The 16076-nt window shown below is 43.5% G+C and overlaps 1 protein-coding gene across 2 annotated transcripts in view; it reads right to left on the bottom strand.

The window, feature by feature from the left end:
- Positions 1-14422, bottom strand: part of LOC102907517 (fas apoptotic inhibitory molecule 1) — a 29793-nt gene extending 15371 nt beyond the window's left edge. Inside the window, exons 1-4 of one of the 2 annotated variants that reach the window (XM_006975148.4) lie at positions 14274-14422; positions 9132-9188; positions 7981-8113; positions 7428-7656 (exon numbers count right to left, since the gene is read on the bottom strand). In XM_006975148.4, coding sequence (XP_006975210.1) covers positions 7428-7656; positions 7981-8113; positions 9132-9175 — 406 coding nt within the window. In that variant the 5' untranslated portion in view covers positions 9176-9188; positions 14274-14422. The remainder of the gene's footprint in view (positions 1-7427; positions 7657-7980; positions 8114-9131; positions 9189-14273) is intronic. The other variant, XM_006975149.4, reaches the window with a different exon arrangement.
- Between the last annotated feature and the right edge of the window lie 1654 nt (positions 14423-16076).

Genomic DNA, 16076 nt, shown 5'->3' with positions numbered 1-16076 from the left:
AATAAAGGTCTTGGAAAGATCAGGACTACAGGGAACATACCTAAACATAATAAAGACAATTTACAGCAAGCCAACAGCCAACATCAAAGTAAATGGAGAGAAACTCAAAGTGATTCCACTAAAATCAGGAACAAGGCAAGGCCATCCACTTTCCCCATATTTATTCAATATAGTACTTGAAGTTCTAGCTAGAGCAATAAGACAACAAAAGAAGATCAAGGGGATACAAACTGGAGAGGGAGAACTCAAACTTTCACTATTTGCAGATGACATGATAGTACACATAAGTGACCCCAAAAATTCAATCCAGGAACTCTTACAGTTGATAAACACCTTCAGTAATGTGGCAGGATACAAGATTAACTAAAAAAAAAAAAATCAGTAGCCCTCCTATATACAAATGATAAACGATCTGAGAAAGAAATCAGAGAAACATCACCCTTTATAATAGCCACAAATAATATAAAATACCTTGGGGTAACTCTAACTAAGCAAGTGAAAGACCTGAATGACAAGAATTTTAAGTCCCTAAAGAAAGAAATTAAAGAAGATATCAGAAAATGGAAAGATCTCCCATGCTCATGGATAGGTAAGATTAGCATAGTAAAAATGGCAATCTTATAAAAAGCAATCTACAGATTCAATGCAGTCCCCATCAAAATCCCAACACAATTCTTCACAGACCTGGAAAGAACAATACTCAACTTCATATGGAAAAACAAAAGACCCAGGATAGCCAAAAGAATCCTGTACAATAAAACAACCTCTGGAGGTATCATGATCCCTGACCTCAAGCTCTACTATAGAGCTACAGTAATAAAAACAGCTTGGTACTGGCATAAAAACCAACATGTAGACCAATGGAACCGAACTGAAGACCCTGACATTAATCTGCATATGTATGAACACCTAATTTTTGACAAAGAAGCCAAAACTGTACAATGGAAAAATGAAAGTATCTTCAACAAACGGTGCTGGCATAACTGAATGTCAACATGTAGAAGATTGCAAATAGATCCGTATCTGTCACCGTGTACAAAACTTAAGTCCAAGTGAATCAAAGATCTCAACATAAATCCAGTTCTCTGAATCTGATAGAAGAGAAAGTAGGAAGTAGTCTTGAACATATTGGCACTGGAGATCACTTCCTAAACATGACACCAGTAGCACAGACACTGAGAACAATGAATAAATGGGACCTCTTGAAACTGAGAAGCTTTTGCAGGGCAAAGAACATGATCAATAAGACAAAATGACAGCCTACAGAATGGGAAAAGATCTTCATCAACCCTACATCTGACAGAGGGCTGATATCCAGAATATATAAAGAACTCAAGAAACTAGACATAAAAATAACAAACAGTCCAATTTAAAAATGGGCTATAGAGCTAAACAGAGAATTCTCAACAGAAGAAGCTCAAATGGCTGAAAGACATTTAAGGAATTGCTCAACATCCTTAGTCATCAGGGAAATGCAAATCAAAATGACTCTGAAATACCATCTTACACCTGTCAGAATGGCTAAGATCAAAAACACTGAAGACAAGCTTATATTGGAGAAGATGTAGAGCAAGGGGAACACTCCTCCACTGTTGGTGGGAATGCAAGCTTGTACAACAACTGCTTTGGAAATCAGTACAGCACTTTCTCAGAAAATTTGGAATTAATCTACCTCAAGACCCAGCTATACCACTCTTGGGCATATACCCAAGGAATGCTCAATCATACCACAAGGACACTTGCTCAATTATGTTCATAGCAGCATTATCTGTAATAGCCAGAACCTGGAAACAACCTAGATGCCCCTCAACTGAAGAATGGATAAAGAAAATGTGGTACATATACACAATGGAGTACTATTCAACAGAGAAAAACAATGACATCATGAGGTTTGCAGGTAAATGGATGGAACTAGAAAATATCATCCTGAGTGAGGTAACCCAGACTCAGAAAGACAAACATGTTTATGTACTCACTCATAGGTGGATACTAGATGTAAAGCAAAGGAAAACCAGACTGCAACTCACAGCTCCAGGGAGGCTACCTAGTAAAGAGGACCCTAGGAAAGACACAGGGATCGCCCAGTGACGGAGAAATGGATGAGATCTACATGAGCAAACTGGGGATGGGGGGGGGTAATGGAGGGCAAGGGTTGGGGGAAAAGAGAGCTTAGGGGAGTGGGAGGTCCAAGCTGGATCAGGAACAGAGTGGGAGAACAAAAAAAGAGATACTACGATAAATGAAGACACCATGTGAATAGGAAGAATCAGAGTGCTAGAGAGGTCCCCAGGAATCCACAAAGATGACTCCACTACAGACTACTGGCAATGGTCGAGAGGGTGCCTGAGCTGATCTACCCTGGTGATTGGATGACTGGACACCCTAACTGTCATGATAGAACCCTCATCCAGTGACTGATGGAAGCAGATACAGAGATCCATGGCCAAGCCCCAGGCGGAGCTCCCGGAGTCCAATTGAAGAGAGAGAGGAGGGATCATATGAGCAAGAGATATTGAGACCATGATTGGAAAATGTACAGAGACAACTAGCCAAACTAGTAGAAACACATGAACTGTGAACCAATAGCTGAGGAACCCCCATGGAACTGGACTAGGCCCTCTGGATAAGTGAGACAGTTGTTTAGCTTGAACTGTTTAGGGGGCCCCCAGGCAGTGAGACCAGGACCTGTCCTTAGTGCATGAGCCGGCTCTTTGGGAACCTAGTGCCTATGCTGAGACACTTTGCTCAGCCTTGGTGCAGGGAGGAGGGGACTGGACCTGCCTCAACTGAATGTCATAGGCTGGGCTGACTCCCCAGGGGAGACCTGGCCTTTGAGGAGGTGAGAATGGGGGGTGGATAGGGGAGGGGAGGCTGGAGGGTGGGAGGACAGGGGAATCCGTGGTTGATATATAAAACGAATAGAAATCTCTTAATAAAAAGAAAAGAGGGGAAAAAAAAAAAAGAAATCCCCCCCCCACACACACACACCCCATAAGAAAAGAGAATGCCAGGCCCAGTGGTAGTGGTGGCGTACACCTTTAATCCCAGCACTCGGGAGGCAGAGGCTGGTAGATCTCTATGAGCTCAAGGCCAGCCTGGTCTACAGAGTGAGTTCCAGGACAGCCAGGGAGGGCTACACAAAGAAGCCCTGTCTTGAAAAACCAAAGTAGGTAGGTAGGTAGGTAGGTAGGTAGGTAGGTAGGTAGGTAGGTAGATAGATAGATAGATAGATAGATAGATAGATAGATAGATAGATAGATAGATAGGTAGATAGAAAGAAACAAAGGAAGGAAGGAAGGAAGGAAGGAAGGAAGGAAGGAAGGAAGGAAGGAAGGAAGGAAGGAAGGAAGGAAGGAAGGAGAAAGAAAATAAAAGAGAAAGTCAACAGGAAAGCCTGGAAACATAAGTTAAGAACTGTATATAAAAATCTCATTCATATATGAAGAGAATGGAAATGGGGCAATTTTGAATAATGGACACAGATTATAAAAAGAAATGTCTTCCAAATTTTTTGACTATCTACTGAAAAGACTCACCACATTCATGAGAAAATCAATTGAAACTGATCATTCGCACAACATAGGATTTTTCTCTTCTAGTAAAAGTACTGGCCTTCCTTCAAAGAAAGGGACAGAATTTATTTGGGTGCCCAGGTAAGGACAAGCAGAGTGGTTAAAGGCTCAGCGTTCTCATCAACACTTCCTGCGGAAGAAGCCATGTCTGTGTCACTTGCTTTTCTCTTGATCTGGCAGAAACAACTTACCAGAGGAGAGGGTTATTCCGGAAATTGCTTGAGGAGATATAGACCACAATGGCAGGGAAAGTATGGCCGTGCTGCTCTGTGGCAGGAGTGGGAACTACTGTGTTACACTTTGGTGGGCCAGGAAGCAGAGAGTTCAGCAGAAGGCAGGTTGGCCTAGCATCCTCAAGCCTTGCCCATGGAGACCTACACGGGCCAGCCAGACCCTGTGCCCAGTAGGTTTCATGGCCTCCCCAAATGGGGCCACCAACTGGGGACCAAGCAACTGGATTCAAACACATGAGCTTTCTGGGACATTTCAAATCCAAACCATACTACCTAAGATTCTTAAAAGAAAATGTAAACTGAGAATATTAGATAGTGAAACTGAATTTCAAACGCCCCCCTGCCCCCCTCCCACATACCCCAAAAGAAACAAACAAACAAACAAAAAACCCAAAGGCTATCAGTATACAAGAACTCAAAATACTGTTCCCATGAGCCCTTCTTAAGTGATAACAGAAAAAAGATTGAGGCAATCACAGTGGCCAGACAGAAGCCGCAACATAATGACTTAATTTACATGTAAGTGTAGATTGACAGGAAGAGGGCAGAGCACAGAACAGCTATACATCCTGACCATGTGAGTACCACACAGTGAGGATGGGGCAAAAACAGTGTAGAAGTCTTTTGGTAACTACAGTCATGGAGGTAGCACTGCTAGTATTATTAAATTACCACCCACATCAGCAATTTGGCAAAGGCAAATAAGTAGTTATGTGATATTGTAATTCTATCATCCTGTGTGTCCTTGAGAAGGAAGACTCTAAGTGTGGACAAAAGGGAGATATAGATGTTAGATAAGATTAAGCAAAACATATACTGCTCAATTTGACCTGCAAGTATCAATATGAACTCAGAAGACACCTTAAAGAAAAGATCTCTCAGAAGCAGGCGGATCTGTGAGTTCAAGTCTAGCCTGGTCTACAAATCAAGTTCCAGACTAAGCAGGGCTACACAGAGAGACCACATCTCAAAAAAACAGAAAAGAAAGGTCTGTCCCTATCTTTTCTGCTTTCCTTCTTCCCTCTCTCCTACTACCATCCCCTCGTTCTCTCTTTTATATCCATCCATCCATCCATCCATCCACCCACCCACCCACCTAATTTCCTTGTTCTGCTCACTGAAAATTGAGATATGATGAAAGAACACTCAGTATTTGGTAAGATTATGCTCTTGAAATACATTTTTATTCAATATTCAAGTCTAGGCAAAAATATTCAAAACAGCTCGAATCATCCGTTATGCCAAATCTGAAGGAAGTCGCCAAAGCCCACTAGGAATATGCCAGAAGGACTCAGGAGCCACTCTAAGGAGCCTGTGGTTCAAAACAGTACATTTTTGTGACTCACACCTATAATCCAAGCACTTGGGAGGCAGAGGCAGAAGTACTAACAAAAGTTTAAAACCAGCCTGGGTGATAGTGAGCATCAGGCCGGCAGAGATGGAGCAAGACCCAGTCTCAAAACAAACACACATGTACACAAATTCTCCTCTCCCAAAAAGAGACATTTTAAGCACTAATGAAAGCGAGAACGGCAATGTACTAAAGTGAAGCAAATTGTTTCTATCTCTGTATTAACAATGATTTAAAATTGCAAACAATTCAGTAGTTTGAAGGCTGGAGACTAGAGGGAATAACACAGCTACCCTGCACTTCCTACATGAAATGTAGGTCTCTGCAACCCAATGAGTATGTGACTGGGAGTTTCCAGTTGGACAAACACCTAGATAGGAAGCAAAGAATGAAAAAATCCAAGTATTACAATTTGGCAACAATTGATGAATGAATGGTCGAGGCATTAAGCATTAATAATTGTTGTAATGTTTAATCCTGGTTGTCAGCTTATCTGGGTCTGGAATCAACTAGAAGGTAAGCCACTGGGCACATCTGTAATGTTCTTGCTTGGGTTATTTGAAGTGGGAAGATCCATGCTAAATGTGGGTGGCACCTCCCAGTGGCGCCCCTGATGAAAAGGGCTAAGAGGAAGCTTTGCCTGTCTGCTTGCCTTCACTCTAGGTAAGTGCATCTACCCTGATGCTGCTGCATCATCTTTCACTGATACCAGGTCCCAGCTTGATCAGGCTTCTTCCACTGTGGACTGAAGACCAGTGGGGTCTCCAAGAATCCTTCAGGCCTTCAGTGACAGGTTGGTACTACTAATGCATCAGATTCACAGAATGAACCAGGCTTTCAACCTCTCCAGTGTGAGACCACCATTCTTGCAATACCCAGACTATAGCATATAAGCCAATGTGATAAATCTCCTATACACACACACACACACACACACACACACACACACACACACACACAGTAAGAGAGAGAGAGAGAGAGAGAGAGAGAGAGAGAGAGAGAGAGAGAGAGCGCTGTTCCTCTAGGGAGCCCTGACTAATACAGTTGCCAATGTTCAAGGGAAAGAAAAAAAAAAAAAAAGACCAACAAACTGTAAGTTGGTTTTGCCAGAAAGAAAATCCAATAAAACCTAAATCTGACAATTTTTCAGTTAGCTACCACTTTACAGAAAACACGGGAGAGGAATTTTACAAACCACAGGCATTCAATCAGCAAAACCCAGGCCACAGGAAGCACCAGAAGCCAAAGTGACTTTTATAGTAAGTAATTAATTCGGGTTCTTTTATTTACTTCCTCTTTTTAAAAGGACAGTTTTACTCTGTAGCCCAGATTAGCCTCATCCTGGTTCTCCTGTCTCAATCTCTAAAGTGCTGAGATTTCGGTTATGAGCCACCATGCCTGGCTTTTATTTCTTTTTTTTTTTATGTGATTTATTAGTTGATAAAGATTTCTGATCTAAAAAAAAAAAAAAAATCCAGGCTGGAGAGATGGCTCAGAGGTTAAAAGCACTGACTGCTCTTCCAGAGGTCCTGAGTTCAATTCCCAGCAACCACACGGTGGCTCACAGCCATCTGTAATGAGATCTGGTGCCCTCTTCTGGACTGCAGTCATACATGCTGTATACATAATAAATAAATAAATCTTTAAAAAAAAATCCAAACAAAAGCCCTATCTGCTAATTTGCTAGCACCCAACTAGAATGTGGACCACCAAGGCATGGTCACAGTTCCTTTTGTCTGTGTACCCTCAATACTTGGGAGACAGACTATCTTCCTTTTGAGAGGCAGTTAGTAAAGACAACCCAAACAAACGAATTAAGATGACTTATTAAACCATTTTCACTTAGTAACATGAGGAAGAAATGCGGATGCCAGAAGAGTAAAAAGGTCACTTCTTAAAAAGCCTCCTTTCAGTTGGACTTTGATGGCTCTGATCTAAGGGAACCCTGCTCCTACTATGACCTGCCGAAAATTCTGTCCTAGTGAGGAATCTTAAATCTCTAACTGCTTTTTATTTACAAAGAGAAATACCAAACAATCAATGTCTGCATTAATATTACTTCTTAAACCCAGGATTATAATCATCAAATCCAACTTATCAAACCTGGCATTAAGACACCACATACAAAACCCAGTGGACTAAAGGAATATCCATTTCTGCAGGAAGGAGAAGTGCAGCTAGGCTCTCATTTCCTCTCCAATGATAGCGCCCACAAAAGTCTGCAGCGCAGGACATCACCAAAGCCAAAGGTTCTGAAACAGCCTGACTCACCCAAAACAACTCTCAAGTCCTCGCCATCCAGCTTCAGTACCCAGGTGTTAGTGGTCTTTGATCTGTTCTCCAGGTACTTCTTGAGACTCTTCCCATCGATTTCCAGAGTGTACTCATACGCAAAGCCACTGACAGCATCTATGTTTATGGTGGCTTTGGTCTTTGCAGCTCCAACATAGAAGGTTTCTTTTCCCACCAATTTGAACATCCATTCTTTTCTTATCTCTTCCTAGATGATTATATAAGAGTTTAATAAACACAAACAGAAAAAATTAGTAGTTAATTTTAAAAATAATGTAAAAAAGACTGTCCAAATGGCAGTACTATTTATATTTTTATTATTTCATGTAAAGGTTCCACAAAGTGGTCACTCTAAGTTTAATGTTAGATGTTATAGTCTGTATATTCTGTAATGACCATTAGATTGCTCTATATAAGTGAAAAACAACCAGTCAGAAAACAAAACAAAACAAAAACTTTACTTATTAAGAAGCTACACTAACAAAACCCAGCTTCACTGTCATGTTTTACAAAGGCACACATGTTTCCCTACCTTCCCATCCACGTATACAACTCGTTTTCCTGATGTGGTCCCATGCTCAAATTCAATCTTGTGGATTCCATCACTTAATGCAACATCCCAAACAGCTACAAGATCTGTCATTTTTTCCAGGCTATAAAGAGGGCTAAAGGAATGAAACAAAGCCATTAGAATGGGCCAAAACAGTAAGAGAATGACTAATTCTTCTACCATGAAAATACCAGATTTTCAAAGGTCCTAAAATTATAAAATAATTAAGTGGTATTTCTTGATGTCCTACTCACAGCACATACAACTGCTTTCTCTCTCACACTGGCTCTTCCCTCAAGAGACAATTATGCACAGGTATAGTCTAATAATCCCAAAGTCACCTCAATACTAATAAGATTAAGACTGTAACAGTTAATCTCCGACAGCACTCTGGGCTAGGCTGCTCTAGTACGTGGGAAGGTCAGTAAAAGTCTCTACTTTATGACCATCTCCACAAAAAAAAAGTTCAGAGATTAGGGGTTTTTCCTTTTTTAGATCAAATCAATCCCAAACAAGAATTCTTTCAGAACCAGTGCCTAGGGATTTGTTTTAACAACAACAACAAAAGGGAAAAAAAAAAAAGGTGTTCCGATGTGTTATTCAAAAACTATCGTGGAAGCATTTGATACTGATCTAGATTGTAAGCTGTGAGAAGTAACATGTACTGCACATGAGGGTCACAGCTGACTGCAACTAGCCAGTCACTAAATCACAGATGCCTCTCTGGGAGATGGACGCTGTCAGCCCCTTACTTTGTACAGGAAGTACAGAGCCACTAAGGTTCTAGCCATGGTCACAATGATAACAAGCGGCAGGAGGAGCAGGCTTTAACCAAGGACTCTGAATCCAACACTGTTCTCCCTGTATTTCCTTCTCCGCTTGTTTTAATCTCTTACTTGGCATGCTGTCAATCATTTTCAAGCGGTTGTCAAGACGTCTGTGCTGAGTGAGAATTGGTGGAAGACGATGCCACATTTGCGGCGGCCACATCCACGCAGGTAATTTACTACCCTCCTCCCATCAGAGAGCAGAGCCTGCATTCTGCAATGGCACAGACTGCATGTCCAACAGACACAGAACTCTCCCGTGGACCTATCCTAACCGTCCCAGAATCTTCAAAACAAGACATTTACCTTTCATCGTCGTCAAAGATAGGACTGTCGTCTCCAGATGCCATGGTTAGCAACAGTCTGCAATCCAATTAGCAGCCAGGAAAGAGAAAAGCAGAAATGCAGCAGAGAGAGGTTGGAAGCAACAAAGACCGCTACAAAGGGTTTTTTAAACTTTGCAATCCTTTTGTAAGTCGCCTGCATGTTCCGATGAAGTTGCATTTATGCACAAGAGAGGGGCAGTCTTTTGTTTTCAGAGTATGAGCACACAGATCAGCCACTTTTCTATGCTAAGTATTTATAATTTCTTAAAAATCGTTTGTTAAAACAAGGGAATAGACTCTAGTTTATCTTGAATATTACATCATATTAGAGCAGCAGGAGCCCGAGGCACCCTCCTACTCCCAAGTGTCTCAGCCTGGAGCATGGGGAGCCCCATGGGTCTGAGGGAGTGCTTTAGGGAATACTTCAAACATTAAGATAAACAGCCTTACCCAGTGGACATGTAAAACTCCAAAGCCAACAGGGCGGTGGCACCGATACTCAGGGTGCGATTTAAAATCCAATCTTTACAGTGTATTTTAGAAGGTTAACATATCTCCAAAGAAAGTGTGAATTTGTGAGAAGTAGCTAGGAATATGCTGGCCTATTGCGTGGGAGCAAAGTTTATCCACTCATTTACGGAAGCCAGTAAGTCCACAGTTACAGGACTGGTTCAGTTCACCAGCAGAGTCCCAGCCAGAAGCAGAGACCAGTGCCGGGTAACGAGGGCACTGCTGTGGTGTCAGTGAAGTTTCACAAGCCGGAAGTGCGCCTACGCTCACATGCGCAGCAGACACAGCGGGAGAAGGCTGCGGTGCTAAAGAACTACTCAGAAGCAACATATGCAGACATGCACAGGAGGAGCGTCTGCGAGAGCCACGGTGAACAGCCCACTCCCCCAAAGCTGTCCTAACTTTGGCTGTGGTTTGCTCCCAAGACCTACTCCAGTTCTAACACTCTCCCTAATGAGTGCCCCCCCCCCCAAAGTGCTCTCCCTTTCCTGACAATGGGAGACTGTCAATCCCTTCTGCTGGAAAAAGTCCAGAGCCACAAACTGTTTTTCAAAGATGTCAGAGAAGAAAGGTTTCTATGTATAGCGATGGAATACACCCAGTGGTGTAGGATAACTGCTGGAGGCAATCTCTGTAAATCAGAGAGAAGGAAGGGATGTCACTAAAATTTTGCTATACAACTTTTAGAGTGTTCTAGGAAGTTCACCACTCAAACCTGAAAGGGTTGATGTATTTTGGATTATAAAGAACTCCAAATATTACTAAGATGCACTAAATAAAGCACAGGGGCTAGAGAGATGGCTCACTGGTTAAGAAGATGTACTGCTCTTTCAGAAAACACTAGTTCTGGTCCTACCACCCAGGTCAGGCAGCTCACAACCACCTGTAACTCCAGCACTAGGAGGGTCTGACTCCTTCTTCAAGACCCTGAGTGCACTCTCAAATGCATGCACATACCTTCCACATGCATACACACAGAATTTAAAAATAAGTTTTTTTAAAAAGATGATGCATGGGATCACCCCGGTTATAACACCCTTTCCAATCCAAGTATAAAAGACACTGGCTGACTAGGTGTGGTGGCACACACCTTTGGTCCCAGTATTTGGGAGCAGAGGCAGAGGCAGGCAGATCTCTGTGAGTTTGAGGCCAGCCTGGTCTACAGAGTGAGTTCCAGGACAGCCAGGGCTATGTAGAGAAATCCTATCTAAAAAAACCAAATAAATAAATAAAAGGCACAGTGAGTCTTCCACAATGAGTTGAAAGGAAAGTTAAAAAACAAGATTATGAGGGGCTGGGGGGCGTGGGAGGAGGGATGGGGGGTATCTGTGGTTGGTATGTGGAATGAATAAAAAAATTTCTTAATTAAAAAACAAACCAAGATTACATTTTATCTTTAAAAACCATTCTAAACTATCAACAGATATTCATACATGTAACAATTATTCACAGATATTTAGAAATTAGTAATTTTTTTAAGATTTATTTATTTATTATGTACACAAAAGAGGGTGCCAGATCTCATTATGGATGGTTGTGAGCCACCATGTGGGTGCTGGGAATTGAACTCAGGACCTCTGGAAGAGCAGTCGATGCTCTTAACCTCTGAGCTGTCTCTCCAGCCCTGAAATTAGTGATTTTAAGCCTGCCAGTGGGGCACATGTCTTTAATCCCAGCACTCAGGAGGGAGGGGCAGGTGGATCTCCTTGAGTTTGAGGCCAACCTGGTCTACAAAGTGAGTTCTAGGACAGCCAAGGCTACATAGATAAAACTCTGTCTGGAAAACACACACACACACACACACACACACACACACACACACACACACAAAGAATCAGTGATTTTTCACCCTCTAATAATTTAGTGTGTACAACTTAGGAGAAAATTATATAAAATGGTCAGAATAAGCAACTACCTGACAAATTCTACTTATATTTGTGTATATTAAATTGGCAGAACACAGATTCACCAATAAATACAAAACTAATTTCTATGTGTTTTTTCTATATATACAGTCAAATAAGCAAAAGGCTGCCTTAATGCAAGTTAGCAACATTTCAGTTTTCCATACTATCCACTGTTTTTAAGCAAACAAAACTTTTGTTTTTATTATTTTATATTTTAAAATGTGTGTGTGTGTGTGTGTGTGTGTGTGTGTGTGTGTGTGTATGTGTGTGCGCGTGCACGCGAGTATAGGTGCCCATGGAGGCCATAGGGGAACAGCAGATCTCCTGGACCTGGAGGTACAGGTGGTCCTGTGCCCCTGGAACCCTGCTCTCCGGCTCTTTCAGAAAACACTGAAAGCAGGAGACCCTCCTAACCACTGTCATTTCTCCACCGCCCCCGAAGACTTAAGACTCCTTTTTAAAAAACTGTAGAACCTTTTAATAGTATTTGTGGCTTCTGAAAGGTTTTGAAGCATCGAATTCTGTGACATTTTCAAGGAGAGAGAAACTTAAAAGTGCCTTCTATGAAAGGATTAGACCTTGTCACAACCCAGTCATACAATTTCCGAAAGAAAAGTCACAACAAAACACAGTGAGCTCACCTCGTCTAGACTCTCTCGCTCACTGTGGAGAAACCAAAGTAATAAGACACCCCTTTAAGAGACAACCCCACTGCTATTCCTAGGTTCTTACCATCTGTTCAACTTTCCCACAAGGCCACAGAGGACACTGGGTATAAGAACATTTTTGCACAAGATCCCATCTAGAAATGTAATCCTCATCAACAAATCTCACATGAACGTTTAAGAACACGTTCCAAACAACTCTGCAAAGGTTCTGCCTTTGGGTTTCCACTAGTCTTGTGACCTGTGACCTTATACATTTCATTTCAAGTTCAGCACTTTAAAAGTTCACTGGACTAGTAACTGATGGAAGCAGATGCAGAGATCCATAGCCAAGCACCAGGCCCAGCTCTGGGAGTCCAGTGCAAGAGAGAGGAAAGGGGGAGTCTATGGGGGGCGGGGTTAAGATCACGATGGAAAAATCTACAGAGACAACTGAACCAAGTTCATGGGAACTCACCAACTTTAGACCGACAGCTGTGGAACCTGCATGGGACCCGACTAGGCCCTCTGCATACGGGAGACAGTTGTGTAGCTGGGTCTGTTTGAGGGGCCTCTGGCAGTGTGATCAGGATCTATCCCTGGTGCATGAGCTGGCTTTCTGGATCTCATTACCTATGGTCCTACCTTTGCTCATCCTTGGCGGGGGTGGGGTGGGGTGGGGTGGTGGTGGTGGGGTTCAGCCTCAACTGAATGTACCAGGCTTTGCTGTCCCTGATGGGAGGACTTACCCTTTTGGAGAAGGGGATGCGGGGAGGGCAGGAAAGGGGGAGCGGAAGGAGGAATGAGAAGGGGATCTGTGGTTGGTATGTAAAATGAATAAAAAAAATTTTAAAGTTCACTGGAATTGCTCTGTTGGCCCAACAGTTGTTTTTGTTTGTTTGTTTGTTTTTCTTAAATCACTCTGGCTGTGGTCAATATAATTCACATTAAACCTTTCCATTCCCACTTTGTTCCATGCCTGAGTTCTGACCTAAAGTCAGACCCTACTGCTACCAATCTGTCCTGTGCCACATCATGACCTACACAGGTCTGCTTTTAGCATGAAACATTACAAAGCTGCCAACAATCCCCAAATGACTAATGACCTGCTAAGTACTCAGACTCTGTGGAGATGATTTTACTAGAAATTGTATTTCCAAATATCCATTCAGTGTTTTAGAAAGGGTACTAACTTAATTATGATGACTTCACCAGGCAGTAACTAACACCGCCCACAATAATATTTACATGAGCATTAGTTACAAAGCAGAGGATTTTCATACTCTTGTGTTTACACGCTGTTACAGGTGAGATTAAATGCCACAAGAGATCGGTTAAACAGCAAAACAACTCACGCTGCCTGTCCCACCGTCTTCCACCTTGAGTCAAGTGTGATTTCGCTGGGTTTCATTGAACCAATTCATTCCATACCTGAGAAAGGTTTCCAAGTCAGCCTTTGCAAGAGAGAAACTACAGAATTCTAGGAAGAGACTGACAGAATCCCACTCTGGCCGCTGGAAGATAACAGGTCCTGCATTAAGCAACTCGAGTTGAGCGTATTGCAATACTAGGGCAGATCAGAAATAAATGTACCCCCAAAGCCAACCTGCATGAAGGAACTAGAACAGAGCCAGTAAGGATGCTGCAGCGGGCTGCTCCCAAGAGCTCCGGTCCACCGAGTACCTACAGCAGGGTTAGCTCGGCCTCCCCCAATCCCCGGGAGGTGTGTGTGCTCGGTTCACATCTCTCCTGGGTATTTCGGCCAAGGCCGCGCAGGATGCGTCTGCTGCTGCACCCGGACTCTGACCGGTCCGAAGCCGGAGGACCCCGAATTGCGCCGCGAACGATGCGCCGACGCACCTGAGGGTCGGCAGCTGCGCCCCGTCCGCACTGACCGGCCCGGCCGCCTCGCACCCGAGTCCTCCGAGGCCTCCTGCCCTGAGCCCACTGTGGCTCGTTGTCTGCCGCCCGAGGCCTGGGTGCCGCGCACCTAGGAGCCCGCGCGGCCGAGCCGAGCAGGAAGCGCCCTCCCGAGCCACCAGCGCCGCCTTCCGCGCTCACCTGCCCGGCGCACGGCCACCGGCTCCCGATTCCGCCGTGCAGTCTGCAGCTAGCTTCCACCGCCGCGCCCGCCCGGTTCCCGCAACCACATGCCGGGATCTCTGCCTCCTACTGCCTTCCGGGCTCAGCGAGACACCCGCCCACTGCCAACTGAGCCTGCGCATGTGCGGACCCCACCCCCACCCCCGAGGCCCCACCCACCCGCCGCGCAAGAGCCAATTCCCGGTGTCCGCCTCCCGAGGCCCCGCCTATCCTCCAAGAAGGAGCCAATCCCGCTCCTGCTGTGCACCCCGCTGTACGCCCTGCGGCGCCGCTGCTGCTCCGAGGCCCTGCGGGTGGTAGCTTCTTAGAGTACTGCGGTGTTAGCAGTCCTCTACTTGTAGCCTCAGGGATAACCGAACCTGTACCTCCTGGTTGGGCAGCTCCTCTGCTAACACCCTTTGTTCTCACCGCCCAGCTGGCCTTCCATTCCCTGCAATACGAACGATCATTTTAGGTGGAAGAGTCCAGCCTCTGGAACATTTAGGTGTTCATCTCTGCACAACCGCAGATGACGTTTGGTTGCCGAATCTTACACTTAGCCCAGAGATTTTTGCTTGCCTCATCTCCCTCTTGTAGTGAGACGCTTGAATTTCATTTCCTGACAGCCAAACCTTGGGGGCTGGGGCTAGAGCTCAATGATAGGGCACTTAGCTATCGTAGGTGCGGTCCTGGGTTGTCTGTGTAACTCTGGCTGTCCTAGAACCTACTCTATAGACTAGGCTGGCCTCGAACTGAGAGAGATCCGCCTGCCTCTACCTCTCAAGGGCTGAGATTAAAGGCGTACGCCACCACCGCCTGGCTACTTATTTATTATTTTTTAAAGATATATATAATACGTGTACACACACACAGCCACTATATTATCTCTAATGCAACCCAATGCTATTGTAAAAAGTCAGGCAAACAATTGAGTAGTCTCAGAATCTACAAATAAATCTCATAAAGGGAACAAATCAATTCAGAGATTAAAAAACAAACAAACAAAAAAAAAAAAAAAAAAAAAGCCGGGCAGGGTGGCACACCAGAGCTCTTACCAGGCTATCCTGAGCTTTATAACTAAACTTTGTTTCAGAAATTAAAGTAACATGACTTAAGTGAAGCAGAAGATTTAGGCAGGATATGTACAACATTAAAGAACATTAGTCTACCTATTATTTTGAAAATTCTGCTTGACATGGCAATACATTTTTTAAGAAAAGAATACAAATGGGAGAGAACTAGACAAAACAGATGGCAGACACATTGTACCTCTTACATAAAAGAGTTTCTGTGAATATGTTTTTAAAACACCAAATGGTGTTTTTTAATTTTTGGTGAAATATACAAATAAGATATTAAGATGGCTCAGTGGTTAAGAGCACTGGCTGCTCTTCCAGAGGACCCAGTTCAATTCCCAGTACCCACATGGCAGCTCACAACTGTCTGTAACTCCAGTTCCACAGGATCCCACACCCTCACATCAATGCACATAAAATAAATTATTTAAAAATGAAAAGAAGCCAGGAAATATAAATGGCAAATTTAAAAAGAGCTTACTTGTTTTGATCCCCAGCACTGAAAAAAACGCTTAATCTTATCCCAGACTCAACCAATTGCAAGTCAAAAATATTTTGTAAAGTCTGAGCAGTTGCTAGCATATGTGAAGCCCTCAATCTAATACTCAATCAACACTACAAAACACACACAAAGACTCAGATATGCACAAATATATACATATATTTTAGTTGTACTGAACATATGCAGATTCATTATTTCTGTCTT

Source organism: Peromyscus maniculatus, chromosome 7 (genome assembly GCF_049852395.1).
Source record: "Peromyscus maniculatus bairdii isolate BWxNUB_F1_BW_parent chromosome 7, HU_Pman_BW_mat_3.1, whole genome shotgun sequence".
Lineage (NCBI taxonomy): Eukaryota > Metazoa > Chordata > Mammalia > Rodentia > Cricetidae > Peromyscus > Peromyscus maniculatus.
The sequence above is the reverse complement of the archived record's forward strand: the minus strand, read 5'-3'. Positions and strand labels throughout refer to the sequence as shown.